The following is a 19,511-nucleotide window of genomic DNA, read 5'->3' on the forward strand; positions in this document are numbered from 1 at the left end:
AGCTTATGCCCAGCAAGGCATCAAGAAGAAATATAATCCTACTGTCTTTGAGCACCTCCTGTTTTGACATTATCAGTACGATACCAATAAACACACACACAGATTTCTTTTAAGGTTTCTTGTTTCAAATCTCGATATCCACTTTCATCTCATTCATATGTGTGTAGTTTTCCGCAACAAATCCCTTGGCAGAGAGGCCTGGAGGTGGACAGCATGTGCCAGCCAGAGCAGTGTTGGTTGCTGCAAGGACAAAGGGTAGAACTACATCTTTGGTGTCAGTCTGGTGCTCAGATTTGTTTATTTTTATGACAGATTGTGGGTGATTCCCCTTGCCCCCTCCCCCCCCCACCCCTGCCCAACCTGAAGAAGCTCCATTCTGCCATCACAAGCTTTTGCGCTTTTACAATGGCAACCTGTTACCACCAGCAGGCTTCTTCTTGCCTTCAGGCGGAGAATTCCCCAAGATAGCATATAACCCCCTGGACGTGACCCAGCCCTTCACTGAGGGCAGAGAGGACTGTTACTCTCCCTGCCTGTTCAGTGCCCAAAATCCAAATCTGCCCTGTTGCTGCGGAGCTATGCCACCTCGCTTCCACATCCAGACACCTCAGTGCTGAACTCTCCCATGTTGGTCCCTCTCCCTCTGTTAGTGTGAGATTGTACACCTCCTCTTGCAAGTTGTTTCTCTGGGTTTGTGTATGCCAGAGAATCTTGCTTTTTCCCCTCTTAGTTGGCAAACTGGAAACTGGGACTTGTAGCAGATAGCGTATTGCAGTAAAGTGATCTTGCCCTTGTCCAAAGGGTGCTACTGTCCCCAAGTGTTCAGATTAGTGATAAAACACAGTATTTCTTTGACATCTCCTATTTGACGTAATCAATCCAGACTTCCCAGGTTCTTTCTTCCTTACTCATTTTGAAAGGAATTCATCTTATCTTTTCAGCTTTGCTGAGCTGCCTTCCCACTGGTCATGAGCACACAGCTCTCTGTTGCAGACAGTCATAGGCCGTGAGGCTTCAATGCATTATTTCTGTGGCAATCTTTGCCAGCCTCAACCAGGTTTATTGTCTCCAACAGCTGCTTGTGTCATGTGTGATCACCAGTCAATCAGGCCCTGTTCCCCCAGTACCCTTTTGACATGAGAAGGTATATCACTGCCTGCACAGAGCCAGATGCCTGGTAAGTTATGGTTCAATAGAAGTAGAATTGGTACAGTAAAGTCAAGCTAATGGACAATGAGCTTTAACAGGTCCAAGAAAAGGCCAGAAAAGCCACCAGAAAGAGTACTGAAAGAGGTAAGGAAGTCCAGATGTTTTAAAGGTGTACATGAGCATGACAAATTCATGTAAAGACATCAAAAATCAAAGCTGTTAACCAAATCAAGCTATTGCTCCAAGCAGGATTTGCTGTTTAACTTCCTGCTTCTACTCATGTATTACACCAGAGCTCATGTTACACTGAGCATAGCACATAACATTGCCTCTCCTTTTGTAGCTCGCTTGATTTAGCTGAATTAAGAGGATTATCAGCGGCAAAGAGTTCAGAGTGACGCAGTGGCCTTTGCCTCAGTGAATAGTTTCTGAATTGCCATTTTTGTGAGCTTTTAGAATCAGCTGCCTGTCTCTGACCTTGTCTGAGTCCACCAACCTCCATGTGTTCTCCTGTCTCATTTGCACCACTCCCCATGCTGGGGAAGGACCACCTTCAGGGCAAACACAGATGTTGTGGACTTTTCTCATCTGTATAACTGGTACTAGACTGCCTGGTGATGCCGAGGCTGTCTCCAAACCTGGACTGGTGTGGATACCTGGGAGGAAAACACATTGAGACCATCTCCTGAGGACCTGGCAGAAGAGACTAAATTGGCCACAGGGTTTTCAGGACTGTGTGCAAGCACTTGGGTTATCCTGGTTAAGCTCCTGATTGGTGTTGACGTTTGGATAAAAGGGATCCTGGTCCTTGCTTTGTACCTGGAGAACCAGAGGCCTGCAGTGGGCTACAGCTAGCGGTGGTATGCTCATCTCTGGTCAACCAGGTTCAGACAGGAGGAGAATGAGCATGTCTATGCAAGTCATGAGGGCAGGTGGGAGTGTATGCTAGTAATACAGTCATTGCTCAAGGGTCCCATCTGTTTTCTCCACAGTGTAGTGATGGGATCATTGTACTGTTGGCCAGATATGGACCATAAAGCATCAAAAACACACCTCAGCCAGAGAGCAATGGAGGAGACAGTGGGAGCAGTGGAAAGATGCCCAGGGGGTCTGGGAGATTGGCTTTTCCAGACCTCTGCAGGCTTTCAAAATCCTGGTGACAGCTTGTAAGGGGGGAATTTAGGCCTGCCAGCTGCTCTGGGAGATGCTTGCCTGAATTTCTGAGTCACAGATGAGACTGGATGCACTTTGCAGTTATCTCCCAGAATTTGAAACCAGTTCCCATTGCTACTAGAAGACCTGACAAAGCCATGCACAAATATCATGTGTATTCCATGTTTTCCATCTTTCTGTTATGTGTGGCAGCAATAGCTTCTGCACGTCCCCTCCCAGAATTGCTGCTTTCCCAAGGTGCCCATTTTGATTCCCTGGTCCCTGCTGAACTATCCCAGGAGTAAGAGCAGAGCTGGGTGCCATGATATATGGTCCTGAGGGGGGCACTAGACTATCAGTTATTACCTAGCAAACAGTGTCCAGGCCTTTGCTGGTTCCCTGCAACAGCTTCTCCCCCCCACAGACTGCTCAGTAACATAAAACCAATGTTAGAAAGTATTTGGGAAGGAACATGACAGAGGACAGAAGACATCACAATCTATCCCATGCTGTACCCACATCTGGAATACTGCATGCTGCTCTGGCTTCCCTCTCTCAAAAGGACAGAGCAGAATGAGGGAGGAGTGTTTGGAAGGGATGGGATGGGGCTTCGCTGAGCAGATATACAGACCGGCCTTTGGAAAGCAGAGACTGAGGATCTAGGTCTCTTCTGCTTGGGAAAAAGATGGAGAAAAGGACATTTGCAGCAATTTTGCCAAATCACACCACTTATAGGAAAGAGAGGTAGGAAATGCTTAGCTCACTTCTCAAAATGAAGTAATGTGTGGATACCCCAGGAAGGAGACCAGGCAAATAAGTTACAGCTACCCAGCAGCAGCCCATCTTCACATAGACCATAATTACATGGCCATGGAAACAAAAAAAGACTGGATAAAGGATGAGAGAAAGCCCTTCTCCCTCAAACCCTCCAGTGCTCATGGGGCAGCCCCTGCTTCATGCATTGCAGTCTCTCTTTCTGTAAGCTGACTCCATGATAGACTGCAGGAGACCTGCCTGTCCCCCAGGAAGTGCTACCAACTTTGGAATTAATAAACAAAATGGTTTCCTCATTAATGAGCCTGCAAATGGTTTTCCAGTTTTCCCTGTACCAGATACAACCTCAAGTTTACCCTTGAAGTGTCTGCCTTGATAGAGAAATCTGCAGAGCTGGGACCTCATCCAGGAACATCACTGGAAAGTGTATGTGCATGAACACATGAGTGGAGACACTTGGGGAGAGAAGAGACAAAACTCCTGTCTTGTAACACTGCTCTTTTTCCTAGCAGACCCATGAGAGAAAAAGGAATACAAATAATTTGGGGATAACACCCTCTGCACCCTCAGGGCTAAGAGCAGAGGCACCTCCTCGGCAGGATGATGGCCACGCCCCCTGGGAGAGGAGATCTGAAATTCACTATCCATTAGAGGCAGAAAGAACTCTGAGGAGTTCTATCAGAGGACTAGCAAAGACCCTTACACTAACTTTAAAAGTTAATAGGAGAAGAAGAGGAAGGCCCAGACAGTGCTACTTACTGCTCAGAGACACAGGTTTATTGATTACATGGACACAGTGCATTGCAGCAGCAGCAGAGGGACCTGCTGCCAGGATCCTGGCACAATGCTGGACTGGTGTCTCACCAGGACACTACTTTCCCTTCCCAGTCCAGGAAAGTCCCGGTATCCTTCTCGGACAGGGTGGAGAGCACATTCAGCATCCCTTGAACGCTCATATCCACTGTCAGTGGGGGCTGCAGGGACAGAGAAGAAATACAACTGTGTTCCCAAGGCCTTCTGAAGGTCTGACCTGGTTCCTGCCTGGGCCACTCTCTGGGGTAAGTGGGGTGAGGAGACACCAGCACTTTGCAAAAAGAGTCCCTGTCTGTCATCTCCTTCTCTCCTGTGCCTCAAGCTCAGGGCATTGTCCAGACAGCTCCACTAGAGCCCACCGGGTCTTAGGATGTTCGGTACACAGGACTCTCTGGGCTCCTGAATGATGAGGTTCTTCTGGACCTGACTCAGAAAAAATCCTACCTTGTGTTCCGCTGTGCTCCCCATGTCTGTTTGCACCCATCCAGGGTGGAGAGCAGCACAGAGGATGCCATGTTCCCGGTACCCCAAGGACTGGCACTTGGTGAGCATGTTCAGAGCCGCCTGCAGAGAGACACCACAAGGATCACGGTGGGGAGGAGAAAGGTCCCCTCCTGCAGGAAACATGTGCAGACCCCAAGGCAGGGGCAGAGGAGGGTAGGTGAGGAGAGCTCCCTGGGATACATAGTGCTGCCACAGTCTCCATGCACAGACACCCAGACCAGCTGAAGGCTGGTCCCTGCATGGCCCTCTGAGAAGGATGCCGGGAACTGGGATACAGCATCTCCCGGCAGGAACAGAAAGGGGCCCAAGAGCCATGAGAGGGAGAAAGGGACTCCCAAGAACTGCTGCAAGTGGAGAGAGGTAGAGGGAGGGAGGGAAGTCACAAGAGAGTTTGGAGGGAATTTTGAAGAGAAAAAATGTGTGGGGTCATGCTCAGCACAGCATGGCAGTACCTTGCTGCAGCGGTATGCGATACATTGCCCATAATCCCACACAAAGACTTCTTCAATGGAGCCAGCAGAGCTGGACATGTTGATGATGGCTGCCTTGCTGCAGCTCAACTCAGAACCCGGGCTCCCCTGGGCAGCCTTCTTCAGCAAGGGCAGGAATGCCTGTGAGGAGAGGAAAGAAGGGCCCACGCAGATGTGGTTCAGGAGAGAGGACCTGCTCCTTCCACAGTGCGCCACGTCAGCACCAAGTCAGCGAGCAGATTCCTGCTCTCGTGGCCTCAGACCACCAGGTTCCTCCTCCTTGGCACTGGCCCATGGCTCCATGCACTCCCCATCTGAGCTGGAGAATGCCGGGACAAGAGACCATTGGGCACCAGAGCAGAGACCAGGCCCTGCCCTTCAGCCCTTTCCAGCTGCCTGGAATGTCCCGGCTTGGGGAGCTGGGGCCGAGAGGAAGGGATGTTCCCTGGAGCTGAGCTGCAGTGCCACAGGTGGGGGTCCTCACCTGGCTCACCAGCAGGGGCCCAATCGTGTTGGTGGTGTAAATCTGGGACATGCTCTCCAGCGTCTCAGTATCTAAAAAGCTCAACTTTGCAATCCCAGCATTGTTGATGAGGAGGTTCAGCCCAGAGCCCTTCAGGTGCTCCCCGACTCTGGCTGCAGCTGCCTGGATGCTGGCGGGGTCGGTGACTTCTGCAGAGCCAACACAGGGGGAGGTAAGCGCCCACTTCCCCTTTGTGGCTCCTATCACGCCTGATCCAGGGGACAGGAGCCTCGTCTGCCCTCGGGGAAGTGCTGGGGCAGAAATCGGGGCAACTGGAGGAAATAGTCCCAGAGGAGAGAGGAGCCCAGGGCCACAGGGCCACTGCCAGGCAGGGAGGCAGGGTCCCAGCATAGCTGGAGACAGGCCGTGGGCAGGAGTGACAGCAGCAAGCCTGTTTCCCCCACAATGTGCTGGGACTGGCACGTTGGCACAGCTCCCACCTCGCACTGGGGTGTACACAGCATCCCAGGCAAGTAGCAGGGCTGTGGGAGGAGACAGTGCTGGTTAAAGAGGGGAGCCTGGGCAAGGGACCCTCACCCCTAGGGCACAGCCAGGAGCACCTACCAAGCGGCATGATGACCAGGTTGGGGTACTTGGAGGCCAAATGCTGTAACTCCTGCAAGAGAGGGAACAACATGGGCACAGAGAGTCAGGGACGGCTGGACAGAGGGCAGCTCTCAGCCTCTCCCAGGCACAGCCACTGTCATTCCTGCTCTGCCCCTGCACTGCCCCGTGCCCAGCACCCTACCCTGGATACCCTGCTCCAGTCAGATGGGGCTCCGTGCCTCCTGCACAGGGCTGCCTTGTGCCCTGGCAACTGGGGAGCAGGGTTGCAGCTCCCCATTTGAGCTCTTACCCTGGCCCCAATAACGCTGTCCTGGCTGTGTGTGCTGTCCTGCACTTCCATCCCTCAGCAAAGCCAGCTCCACTGAGCCTCACCTGCGCTCGCTCTCCCTTGGGGTCCCGGCAGGCTGCAAAGACACACTCGGGAGGGTTTGGCATCTGCAGGAGCTGCCTGACAATTCCAAGGCCAATTCCTCGATTGGCCCCAGTGACTAGAGCAGAGTGGACACAAAGCCCTGCCATGCTGCTCTTCCTGCCTCTGCTCTAACTTGCATAGTTCACTCAGTTCCCTAATGCTACTTATATCTTGTTCAACTGCCACCCCACCCACTTAGGGCTTGCGCAAAGCCTCTGCTCTAGGGTCAGTCTCTCCAGCTTTTCAAACTCTCAAGGACACAGTTTCTGGCTGGGAGCCAGCCCTCATCACCGCAAAGGGCAAAAATCACTTGACTGCTCAGCTGCCTGTAGCTTGGCCCTGTGAAGCAGGAGCAATCAGCTACTCTGCCTAGGAGAAGCTGTGCTGAGTGAGGAGAGAGGGAGCAGCATGTGGAAGGGACGCAGGGTGCCCCAAGGCTCAGGTGGGCTTGAACAGCTTCACAGGCATTCTGCAAGCTAGCTGGGTTTTCTGTGTCCTACCCATATAACACCAGAAGCAGCTTGATCTCATTCCCCTTCTGCTGGTTTCCAGAGCTCCTCAGACAGAGCTGCAGGAGGCTACTCTGCTCTCCCCTGTCTTCTGAGTAAATTTCCCATCCCTGATTGTCCCATAAAAGACCTGCAGAGCAAGCCACTAGCATTGCCTTCTCGCAGAAGGAAGCGGACCCTGCACAGTCCGCACATCACCTCTCTGCTGTTCATGTACTCCATCCCTTTGGATGCTGCCTCCAGCCTTGACTTCCCCTCTGGGAGTTGTGACACACAATCCCAGTGTGAGCGTGCATCTGTGCCATATCAGAGTGCAGAGCAGCTGCTCCACGAGAAATCATACTGCAGAAGCAGTCTCGAGCAGAGCAGTCCTTCTGCCAGGGCCGCAGGAGGACTCAGGTGCCCTGGGTTGTCTTCCTGCAAGGATAAGTGCCTCGGTCAAAGCCCCCCTCTCCATGTTGCCCATAGGAGCTGGGTGCAGATAGCTCCACATTAGCATTAGTGAAGCCTGGTACTGCCACCAGGCTGACTGTGCTGCCCAATAGCTCGGGCCAGGCACTACAGCCAGGACGTGCAGTGCGGGAATGGGGCGGCACACACTTTTTGTGCACCTGCTCCCACAAGTATCTCTGCACTGAGATCAACTGCAAAGAAACTCAGAAACCTCTTGGCAATCCACTCAGCGCTTTCAAGCACTGAGTCCCAAAACCATGGAAGACTGAGGTGCTGGGTAGAAAGGCAGCAGTGGAGTCATTGACACTGCTAAGGTGTCTCCTTCTTCCCCAGGATATCTTGGCAGGAGTGTTAACCAGTTGCACTGCCAAGTGAGTCCTCATGCTCCCACAGCAGCCCCTTTCCTCCTCCCCACTCCTGCCTGCTTTCTGGGGCTAGGCTGGCAGACTCCACAAGTCAGCCAGGTCCTCCTTGCCACTCTGGGGCAATGCTGCCTGGGGTGCCCTCACCAAACCCAGTCAGAGGGACATGGCTTGGGGCCTGAGAAAGGGATGTCCACCAGAGGGTCCATCTCTGCCTCCTACTCAGTCCTACACCTGGATCTGACTCAGTCCTGCTCCGAGCATGCACCCTCATGTTATTGTTGCATTCACCTTCCCCTCCAAACAGAACATCTTCAAAATACTGCTGTGCCCAAGTTTGTTCCTGGGGACCCCACTGCACTGCAGGCCAGCTGCACTGTCACTATGATGCCACCAAAACAGGCAGTCCTGCCACGCTGCACCCATCTCACTGCCCTGTGCACTCTTATTTGAGCAGCAGAGTTGTGGTCTGGATCAGGGAACTGATCCAAAATGGAAATTAATTAGGCTTGTTTACCTCTGTCTCCATAGGCCCCTTCCTTCCTCGCTGCCCATTCTTGCCTTCCCTCCAGCCGTGCTGGCATAGGCCTTGCCAGGAGTGTGGGAGGTCTGTGTGCTCTGGCTGCCTCTAGTTGCAACGCAGAGCGCAGGGGGCTGCCACCAACTACATTCTGAACAGTTCCCAACAACACCAAAAGTACAAGGCTCCATTACCGTGGCAGTGTCCACTATACCTCTTTGTGTCTGACTTGGCATGGTCCAGCTGCCTGAGAGATCGTCTTCCTTTCCTAGCCTGCTTTCTCTAGACTCTCCTCCAGGCATTGGCTCAGGTGGTCACAGTCCATGTTTATCCAGAACACGACAGATCAGTGGGTTTTTTTGAAATCAGCATGGACCTCATTTAGATCTGGACTTTGCACCTTTGACAAATATTCTCAGCTGTAGTGATCAAGTCTCTCCCAGATATGCACATAAATCAGTAAATGTTCCTTTTTCAGAAAGGCATATTTACCAAGTACCATTTAGCAGTTAAGTATTGTAAGGACAACTTTAGCCAGCACAGACATGCCACAGATCATAATGGAAAAATTCCCATTTCAGTTTTGCTGTAGTCATAAAACAAATTCTCGCTTTGGCTGTTTGGCTGTTGAAATATCATCTCCTCGCTGGTGTGGTGAGATAACTGAATTTTGCATGTTCTTTTACAGCATTTCAGACTGATATACTAAATTCCTTTAGTAAACCTGCTCTGCCAGCCAGATCAGGCCCACTCTTCTCTCTCCAGCTCCAAGGGGGTTCTGTAATTTCCCCATCTCCTGGGATACACAAGTTGATGATAGCTCCAGTCTTTTCCTGCTCCCACAGCAAGTTTTGTCACGATATGTTCACTTGCTTTCACATCCTCTGGGTAAAATTTACCATTTTGTTTGCTTACCATAAATCCTAAAATAAATCTCAGATCATGTGGTAGAAATGCACACAAACACACAATGCTTTTCTACAGGAATTTCTGGCATAACAAATGAAAAATAATATTTATCAGCAGCCAATATACAATATTTCCCCTTTTGGACTGAGTGGCAAATGTTTCCTGCTAACATATATGTTTAGTTCTTCTGCTGTTATTCATAAGTCTTAGTGTACAGGTTTCTCTAAGCAATGGCCAGTGAGTGCATGCCCTGCTTCTTGGTCTGAATTCCCAGCGCAAAATACCCTTTCAGCTCCTCTTTTAGCCTCTACCTGAGGCCAGGAAACTTTTCTATGGACACCCTGTAAGATGGTTAGGCTCTTCTAGCCTAAGCTGACTCTTCAGGACTCGCCTCTCTCCTGAAAGACATCTTCTTCACACATTTTAACCCTCTAGCACTTCCGTGAAAGTACTTCTTGCTAACGCTGGAGGGAATATTATGTTTCTAGCGCTGCTTTGAGTACATTTTGTCTTGTACTGTATCAGCATGGTAGGCACTCATGTATTTCATTCACTTAGTAAGACATCCTTGTCACAGTCAAGACTAGAGTTTTACCCTTCTCCCTTCTGCTCTCTGTAGCTTTTTTTTTCATGACAATATCCTTTTTTCTGGCACCACAGTACTTTCTGCACCAGCATCCTATGAACTGTTGTTGCTTTGACAGTCATCAGGTACTGCGCTGTTCAGCTTCTTGGTGAAAAATTCCTCCATGTGAGCATGGCAGTAGCAATTGGATACCTCCCTCCTGTGCATCAGCAGCCTGTATTTGTGAGCTGACAGAATCAATTGCAGATATTTCCTCGTCTCCTTGCCCCAGGTCCCAGCCATCAGTCAGCATGTATTAGTTGTCCTAGCATTTGCAGCTCTGGATCGTTTTCTGTGAATTCTCTCTTTAAGCTCTGTGCATTTCTTTTTTCTCCAGTTTCTGTCCTGAGGCCAGTCAGATCTTATTCTATTTTTCTGATTCTTCAGATTGGGCTGACACTTCTTTTGTCTAGCAAATTCCTACTGCTTATCAACAGCAAGAATCGCTGGATCTTCACGCTGTCTCTCCTCATGAGTTTTGTCTCAGACTGATCTCAGTGAGCGTAACCAGTAATCTCTCACAGTAACCAGTGAGAGTAGCTACTGAAATTTCAGTTGTGTTCACACCCATCTAGATGTTTGCACATAGGGCAATTCCAGTGTTGCTTATGGAAATATGCTGTTCTTTGTTAGCCTGGGGAATGGGTGACAGAATGGGTGACAGAATTATCTTAATTAATATACCATGTAAGTAATAATAAATTAAATATTCAGTTTATTCACTCCACTGTGTATTTAGGGCAATTTGGGGCCATGTCAGCACATAATAGTCACTTGCTGAATAATCAGTAGATAGAAATGAATAAAGAGCTAAGTAGGCGGTGGGGTGGGACTTACCTAGCCCTGCCACTGCCTGCAGCATGAAGCTGGGCACATCACACCCACTCTTTATGACTCATTTCTCCATCGATAGAAGAGGACTAGTGACACCCCATTGTGAAGGGATTTGTCAGTGAAAAATCCTATCTGGGTTTGAGGTTTCTTTTATTTTCATCCACTTGTTTGCTCTATTTGTCATCTTCCAACCCAGTATTTCCCTGCTTTAGAAATATGAGAAAACAAAGTCTTTGAAAGGTGCTATTAGAGTGTCAGGGAGCAGCAGGAGTGGGCTGCACCAAAAAGGCAGGCAAGTGGGACCTGAGGGACACAGCAAGGCTGGCAGGTTAGGGACTTCCTCAACAGGGCACAGGCCCACAGCACCCAAGCAAAGAGGGCAGAGCTGTTTGAGTGACAGGAACAAAGTGGTTCCAGCCAAGTCCAAAGTGCTGAGGCAGGTCTGAGGCCAGTCAGCAAGGGAAGGGCAGGGTCAATAGAAGTGCATGGCCAGGCCCAGGCATGGCTGCAACATAGCTCACGCAAGGACCAAGGGGGAGGGCTGAGTTTAAATGCAGCTCCTGAGCAAAGTGGGGAGGTCTCAGTGAGGCTTCTCATGGTCCTCTTTTACAACCTTGCTGTTTTCCTAGCAACCTGATCCCAGGTTACAATCGCGCTGTATCAGAGCTAGCCTTGAGCCCTGACACCCAAACCCCTGGTAGGGAGGAAAGAGGATGCAAAGCACGCAGGACTGATATAGCAAACAATGTATTGACAAGAAAAGAAACTAAGGCTGAGGTAGGTTTCTGAGTGGCCTCTGCTCTATGCCTTGTGCTGCTGTTTGCCCCAAGCATCATTTAATAACCATCTGATCAGGTAGCAGGGTACACCTACTACAGATCATGTCCCTGCTCTTCCCTGTGGCGACCACATGAAGAAAGGCTTTTGCCTGGCTCAGGAAGCCAGTGAGTGAGTGAGCGAGGAGGAATGGTTTGCTTACATTAGTTGCAAGAGGTGTAAAAACAGCTGGCAACTGACTCTTCCTTAAGTATCTGCAGTGAGGTAGAGTCTGCAAGTGTCGTTCCATGTCATTTTGAGACAGCTGTGGGAATTGCCATGTCTCTAAAGCTCCTGATGGATCTACAGGGAATCATAAGCCATTTTTGTCTATCTTGGGCAGTGTGTAAAGCCATTCCTCTCTTTCCAAGCCCATGGAAGGCTCTCTGGTCCACACTCCTGAGGTCTGAATTCCACCAAAGTTCCTGAGCCAGGGGTTTCTTGTAAGCAGTGCAGGATCATTTTCTTTCAATAACAATTCTAATATGACACTTGTGAGGCTTAGTTATAGGTGCTGTTGCTGCTGCTGTTATGTCTATGGGAATCTCTGATACGGTTTTTGAACTCTACTGCACTTCTAGAAATTTTGCAATATATTAAAATCATGCCAATGTGTAGGGGCAATACAGATCTTTAAAACCAACTTTTCAGTGTCTTTGTAGGGAGAGGGGGGGAGTTCTGCCATATGTAAGCATTCTCTATGATGTAGGGTGGCTAAACTGCATTCAGGATGTTGTAATGATTTAGGCCTATGAAATAACATTTAAAATTAGAGAAGTGGTTAAAGCTGTTAGGTTTCAGTCCGAAGACCTGATGTGCTACTGTTGTGTTCAATTCAGATTTTGTGGCATACATGTTACTTCCTTATGCTTTCAAATAAGATCAGGCTTTTTAACACTGTCATTGATGCAAGATGGACTTTGGTGTCACCTGTCTTTTGATCTTTTTGACCTGAAATGCTTGGGATTTTATTTTCCTCCATAGTAACATGTGTTGCCAACAAGGAAAGCACTAACACTACTAAGAGAAAAGTTTGCATTGGCTTCAAAGTCCAGTTGTAATGTTAATGGTTATGAACATCCCTATATGAGCTTTTGTATCTTTGGGCTTTTATATTTCCTGGCTACAGACTTTACTGAAGCAGTACACTGCACTGAAGATAAAAGTAATAGCTGCTTTTCAATAGACAGTTGAAATTAAAATATGTAAAGTAGTAAAGATTTTTATAAAACTGTGGGTTTGGCTGTCTTGTTAGTAAGCTAATGCCATCTGTGACAGTCTGATTTTTGTTTAGAAGTTCAACCTCTCCAGCACATTATTTATATTTCAAACTGGACGTTTCCACCAAACCCTTAATTAACTTTGATGCCAAAGGTTGAGACTTCATCAAGTGTATCAAGTAGGACTTCAGACTACTGGCATAAGGAGTTAATGATTTATATATGAAGTTCATGACTTTTGAGAGAACCAAACAAAGCCTTTTAAGGAGCTAGGAACCTTTATCTTAACACCAAATCTAGAATTGCATTTGTGAAGGACATATACCTTGTTACTGTACTGGGATTCTACGAGACAGTTAACATATAGTGAGTAATGGAGAAATAATAGGTGTAACTTACTAGGATACTCTATATAAATAACCTCAAAAAATGAAGTAGATGAGTCTGATAATGTATTCAATGATGGCAGTGGTAACGGAGGGGCAGGACTGGAATAGTGTCTAAATGGTATAGCCTTTGAAACAGAGGAGCACTGCTAATTTAGAAATTTATATGGTTCTAACCTAGTGTCTGGGAAGTGAACAAAATAGAGAACAAAGCCAAAACTTTTGCCTTAGCTTTGGAGCTTGTTAAAATAACATGAGAAAACACTCCCCTACCCTACTACCAAGGGATAGTTTCTCATATCAGTCACTTCTCAAGCTGATAAAAATTTTTAGGCTACAAACACTGAAACAGATCTTTGTCCTCCCTTCTCTCAAACAAGTGTTAATATGATAAAAATTCAGCCTTGCATGTAATGAAGCTGAAGTACATTACTGAACATTGAATAACAGTTCATTTATTTATCTAATCCTCCACTTAGCACTGAACTGCATACTGTATTTCTGTAGTGCACAGTCTTAGACTGAGCGGTGAACAATAGGGAAGACACATCAAAATATAAATTTTCATAGTGAGACTCAAATGACTTACAGTAACTATTTTCCCAAAAGGTGCATCATGGCTTTCACAATAACATCTACGTATAGCTAGTACCACTATGGCCGTTAAAAAAAAAAAAAAAAAAAAACGGTTCAGGTAATAAATAACAAATAAAGTATTATTGAAAGGACTGTGTCTTGGCAGCATGGCTTGTTGTACTGTAGAAGATGGCTGTAATGCATCTGGGTTTGGATAAAGAACTCTGTTTTTCTGCTTAAACCATGGCATCACAACGAAATAAAGTTTGAATATGTACTGTGTATATACAGAGAGAAAGAGAGAGAGAGAAACATTTCTATTTGTCTCAAACTAATTTGTAACTAACTGATGAGGAGGTACTGTTGAATTACTGTAAAGCTTTAATGAAATGTGTAAGATCTCTTCACATACAGGTTCTCCAGGCCTTACAGAACCACCTGCTGAACCTTGCCATTCCCTAGAGCCAGGAGAATGGGTGTATATTAAAGTGTTCCAGTGCAAGAATGCCATACAGCCATGGTGGAAAGGACCCTACCAAATGCTGCTAATCACTAACACTGCACTGAAGTGCGAGGACTTGACTAACTGGATTCACACTGCAGTGTAAGAGAGTTCCACCCCCCCAGAAGAAAATAGATCTCTTTTTCCAAGGAACACAGATCACTCAGTGGATAAGTCACCATTTGTATCTCAGTCAACTTACAGAATTTAAGATCTAGGTCTAGATAGTTATTGATAGATTTAAATGTTTTGGTTAATAATAGTTGTGAAGAAAGCTGATGTGTTGCCCAGGTCAAGGGCAACAGGACCCACATATAGGCCCTGTTCACTGTTACGTTTCCAGGCTGCCCAGGGCTGTCAGTCCCAATACTGAGCCACTATCTGCAGAAGTTGCTCTTGGCTAGGGCACCACAGTGGCAATCTTTTTGTCTTCTCCACACCCAAAAGCTTGATTCCATCTCACTCCCATCCCTCACCAGTGTGTCCACAATGCAATATCCAGCTTAGGGCTGAGTGGTGACTTTATATCTGGAAATAATGAGCCCATTGGATGTCCTGACTGGACCATGAGAGATGGAGGAAACTTGCTGCTCCAGTAAGTTTAGTAAACTGTAGTGGCCTCTTCTCTTCAACCTAACATGTGATTCTCCTGTCACTTTTGTATTCCTCTGCCATTTTTTTGCTTCCCTGACTCATTTCTTCTCTCCTCTTCTTCTGGTTTTGACTAAGAAGTGTCTGACTTCACTGAGTGGAGCACGTTTTTCTCTGTGATATGGCAGTCACCAGTGCTTCTAGCCTGATCTTGGCTGATGTTTAACCCTGATGATCTCCTTATATTTGGTTAGAAGGATATTAAGACAAGATAATAGGCCTTTCTTAACCTGATCACCTACAGAAAGGAGGGTTAGGTAACGACATGGATGGAGAACTAGTCTCTTCTCTATGTGTATGTCCTAACTTAATAACTCTTGACTCCATTGAACTTTTGAGCCAAGTTTGGCAGATGGTGAAGGTCCAAGGACAGCTTAAGTCCTAGCATTTAGTGAAAAGATGCAGCCACACAGAAGAGAGGACTCTTAGTGCCTCAGCTGTAAAAAAAACTTTTGCCAGACTTACTTTGCACCTCCTTAGATATCAAGACCAGTCAAAGAAGATACACTAATATGTGGGAAAATTTGCTGCCCCTTCTCACCTGACAGTTTAAAAAATGTTGACCAACACATTATAACTGCTGCCTTTCATATCCCAAGCACAGACAGAGCACAACAGGTTTAGACTGATTTTCAGACAGTGAGCTTGATTCAATTGCCCAAATAGAGATACAAGTCCATTGACCAGGAGATCTTGTGATGTACTGCACTGCCCTGACTGTTTTAACTCTGTCAGGAAAGGTACAGACAGAAAGCACAGAGACAGAGCCTTCCCTGCAAATACAAAGAGAGAGTGCAACAGCTCTGGCTCAGTCACTGCACACGTTTCTCAGGAACTGACTTCTATTGCAAGAGAGAGGAAAAAAAATGGTTTGGGTGCTGTCTACTCTGAACTAGGCTTGCAGAGGTCAGCATAGCCATGTTCCCTGCAGGAGGTCCTTCTGCATAGCTTGAGAAGTCTGTTGGACACATCTGACTTCTGGTCGAATGCCCAGGGTTGGCTGGCATCAAGGATGGCAGGCAGAGCCTTGAACACCCTTGCAGAGATCTCAGCAAAGGCTATGTGGTGATTTTTTCAATTAAATGTTTCCCTGAAAAGGATTTACAGTGCTCAGACTCTCCACACTACCTGACTTAGGCCACAGGATTTGGATCCAGTGCCAGCTAGGAGCCTCAAGCTGGCTTCAGAAGCACTTTTCTGGTGTAAATCCATCTCATAAGAGCAGTCAAGATGCCTCAGCCACCTGCAGGTGGTGGCACAGCAGTGCTGGCAGCGCTGGGAGCCAACCAGGCTGGCAGACACACACACTACCATGCCTAAGAGAATACAGCAGGCTACCACTGGCCTCTTTCCTACCTCCTTCAGGGAGGAATTGGATGCCCTGAGGAGGACCTATGGACAACCTGGCAGGAATTTTTTTCCCCAGTATTATATTTACTAACAGGGATGTCTGAGAATGGGCTCTCTTATGTGACAAAAAGATACACCCGTCTTACAAACACTTACAGCTTAATGACCAGCTTGTGAGTTTCTTGGATGGACATCAATAGGTTGTAATGACAGAACGAGGCAAGGCCAGCAAGAGCACTTGGCATTTATCACCTGATGGATGGTGATGATGCTGGAGAAAAACCTTCCTTTCCAACCTCTCTTCTCTCCTAAAGCCAAAATGTATGACCTTCCTCCTAAAAGTATTTTACCAGCCTCCACTGGCTGGTCAGAGGTGAGAGCCCAAACTCTCAGATAGCAGGACCGAGATATTTAACTGAAACCCTAACTGAAGAACATACCAAAGACAGACATGGAAAAAGCCCTTAAGCCTGTAGTAGGATTTCTTCCTTTGTAGGGAATGGCTCAGCCCCATCTCCTGTTTCTGAGGATCGCCACTTCCAGCAATGGGACAGGATATTAAATCTAAGGTCACATGGACATCAGCGGCTGCAGTGAGAGACGACTCTCACAGTGGGCAGTGAGGGGTTTGTAGAGACATAGCAGAGCTGTGTTCACAGGAAGCCAGTGATCACCAAGATCAGAGAGGGGCTGAGGGTAGCATGGCAGTTAAAGAGGTAGAACAAGTGGTGGAAGAGAAGATGAATTCAACCCAAAATGTGTGCATGCCATTAGGCAGACACAAAAAGACCAATGTCGCAGAGTAGCAAGCTTAGTATCCATAAACTTCAGCTTCAACATAGCCTAGCTTTTAGCAAGAAGTGAGGAACCATGAATGGAGAACAACCGAGGAAGCAATACCCTGAAGAATAAGAAATGAAAATGCTTCCGCTAATTAGCAAGTGGGAAGAAGCTCACCTAGCAAAATAAGGAGGTCCCTGATTAAAGAAAATGTGCCTAAAGAAAATGTTTCATGAAAACAGGAATAAGTTAATAAAAGGACTCAAGATCTCTCTAAGCTACTGTAAAACATAAGTGCAACAAGTAATCAACAAGTTTGACAGTATGTAAAAGTTTAATTAGCACAAAACACTTGTGTACTCTGTGACTATTCTAGAAAATTCCTCTACTCAAGTGGGTCATAAAAAGGTAAAAGGGAAAATCCTGTATTTGCTTTGGGTTTGGGAGGCTTGGGATTGGGGGGGCAGGCTACCCCTGCAGTCTTTTTAATTAAACTTGTGAAAAAAACCTAAAAATGTGCCTTCATATCAAAGAAGTGAATATATAACACAGACAGTAACCCAAGTTCTATAATCCTCTATTTTGAACATGGAGAACTGAAGCATAAAAGTGAGGTAGGGAGTGTCCATGTTGAGAAGTATTCAATTTCAGATGCCTAGATCATGCTTTTTTTCATGGTTCACATTATCTATGTTTAGAACAGAGCCTCTATTGCCCTCAACAGTGGCTATGCATGCTAAGCATTTCTGTACAACAGAACACAGGCAATCCCTGTTTCCAGGGCTCTTCAAAGCGAGTATCTACAAAGAGTTGGTTAATGTGATTTGCCCACAACACACAGGATCTCTGTGGAATAGGCCGCTAAAAACCCATTCCTCAGTGCAGTTCATCAAGACTGTTTATTTGCACCCCTCCTAATTTTCTAAACATCTTCCAGTGTTTGCAACAGATGGAGCAGGACTCCTGGTGACAAGTCACCTAATGCATGGCCTGAGTACATAATGAGGCAGGAAAAGGAGAGCAGGACCTTGATTAAAAACTATAATATAATGAAGGTTTCTGCTTTTCAGTATTCATTGGCAAAATCAAAGACTTCTTTTTAGTAAACTCCAATTTCTGTATAGCTGTTTAAAACCAAAAGGTTCTCAAAGCATTTTTATATCGTAAGGCAAACTGGGGAACAGAGGCACAGCAATGTCACTGAACTGCAGTGGAGCAGAATGCAGTTAGCACAAGCCACCTGATGGTCTTTGCAAATTGATATGATATCATTATTTATTTGCTGGTTTATTTATTAATAACAGAGTTGTTTTGTCTAGTGTTTGTCAAATAAGAATGAAAATCAGCAACATAAATAATAATATTTATAAATATATGCATATATATGAGTTGCTCAGTGATTACTTCACTGTTGAGCTTCTCACTGTACAATCACCATGATGGGATTTTAATGCTGTTCGTGCATGTAGTTTCCCATGTAATAGCTGAAACTAAAACAAAACAGGAAACTCAACAGGAAACTCCACCACACCAACAGCCACCTGGGCAGACAGCAGAGTTAAAACAGGTAGGTCCCTTCCACACACCATCCTCCAACATTGATTCTTAGTCTCTCTTCAGCTCTCCCTTTCCAGCTCTCCTCCCAGCCCTAGTGCTACCAAACCTTCTTCTTGCTTTATTCCTTTCCCTGCCTTTGGTCTACTTTTTGAACCAGGTTCCTGATGCCCATCAGCAAAGGAGGCAGGGAAAGTCTCCCAGAGCACCTATGTCCTTGGACTGCAGCATACTTACTTTATGGATGCACAATCTGATCAGCATGGAGAGGGCAAAATCAGCCCTATAAGAAACAGCTGTGGGCTATAAGAAACAGCTGTGAAATACTGGGTACCTTCCTGAGAAATTGTAAACCCCTGGGTCAACATTGGGACTTTTACCTTCCCAGGAGTGTGGATCTATCACATCTCTATGCCAAAGCTGCTGGAGATACAACCTAGCTTCAATGCTGGAAATTCCCTCCTTCTCCCCTCCATCTCAGCCATGGGAAGATCTGGAGCCCCCTCTAACCTGCTGGGAGAGCTCTAGAAAATCCCAGCCCCCTGAAATTCCCCCAATAAACCATTACTCCTCCCAGTGAGGATCCCAGGCCACCCTGGCAGCTGCTGTTTCAGGGTAAGTAAGGGCAGGGAGATGTGAGCAGCACCAGGACCCTGTTTGACGTGTGGGAAAAAAGGAGATTAGGGCATTATTCAGTCTTTCGCGGGTAGCTGTCTTTGGGACAACAACCCCAGGCCCACATGGTACCATTGGGAAGAGGCAGTAGGGAGGCAGGGGTTGTGGGCTGGTGCTGGGCTCACAGCCCAAGGCTGCATGCCTCTGCCCTAAAGCTATGCTCAAGGCCTCCTCAGGTGATGTTTCAAACTCAGCTTGTCTGTTTCAAACCCTTGTCTTGAGGAGGGAGACTTTGGTCTGGCGTGTCCAGCCGTGGGGCACACGAGGTCGCAGGCTGCACACCTGGGGCACCTGGGCTTCGGGGCTGCTGGGCCAAACCCTGCTGGGCAAACCTGCCCAGCCCGACACCTCCCAGGGCCCTGCCGGGGCGCTTTCCCCTTCCGGTTGTGCCGCGGGAAGCGCCGAGGGGCCAGGCCTCGTTTCGC

At 47.2% G+C, this 19,511-nt stretch overlaps 1 protein-coding gene across 7 annotated transcripts; it reads right to left on the reverse strand.

The window, feature by feature from the left end:
- LOC104151798 (C-signal) lies at positions 1 to 9,074 on the reverse strand. 7 transcript variants are annotated; one of them, XM_068956435.1, is made up of 6 exons: positions 6,325 to 6,543; positions 5,950 to 6,001; positions 5,347 to 5,534; positions 4,845 to 5,003; positions 4,333 to 4,452; positions 1 to 240 (listed from the first exon to the last, which is right to left on the reverse strand). In XM_068956435.1, exons 1-6 carry the CDS (start codon positions 6,469 to 6,471, stop codon positions 154 to 156), a joined length of 753 nt encoding a protein of 250 aa, XP_068812536.1. In that variant the 5' UTR covers positions 6,472 to 6,543; the 3' UTR covers positions 1 to 153. The 7 variants fall into 7 exon arrangements, with proteins under 7 accessions (XP_068812536.1, XP_068812538.1, XP_068812540.1 ...); XM_068956439.1 differs by lacking the exons at positions 1 to 240; positions 6,325 to 6,543 and adding exons at positions 3,835 to 4,049; positions 8,423 to 9,074; XM_068956438.1 differs by lacking the exons at positions 1 to 240; positions 6,325 to 6,543 and adding exons at positions 3,835 to 4,049; positions 8,206 to 8,587.
- Positions 9,075 to 19,511: the final 10,437 nt, after the last annotated feature.

The sequence above is a fragment of the Struthio camelus genome, chromosome 10 (assembly GCF_040807025.1).
Source record: "Struthio camelus isolate bStrCam1 chromosome 10, bStrCam1.hap1, whole genome shotgun sequence".
NCBI lineage: Eukaryota > Metazoa > Chordata > Aves > Struthioniformes > Struthionidae > Struthio > Struthio camelus.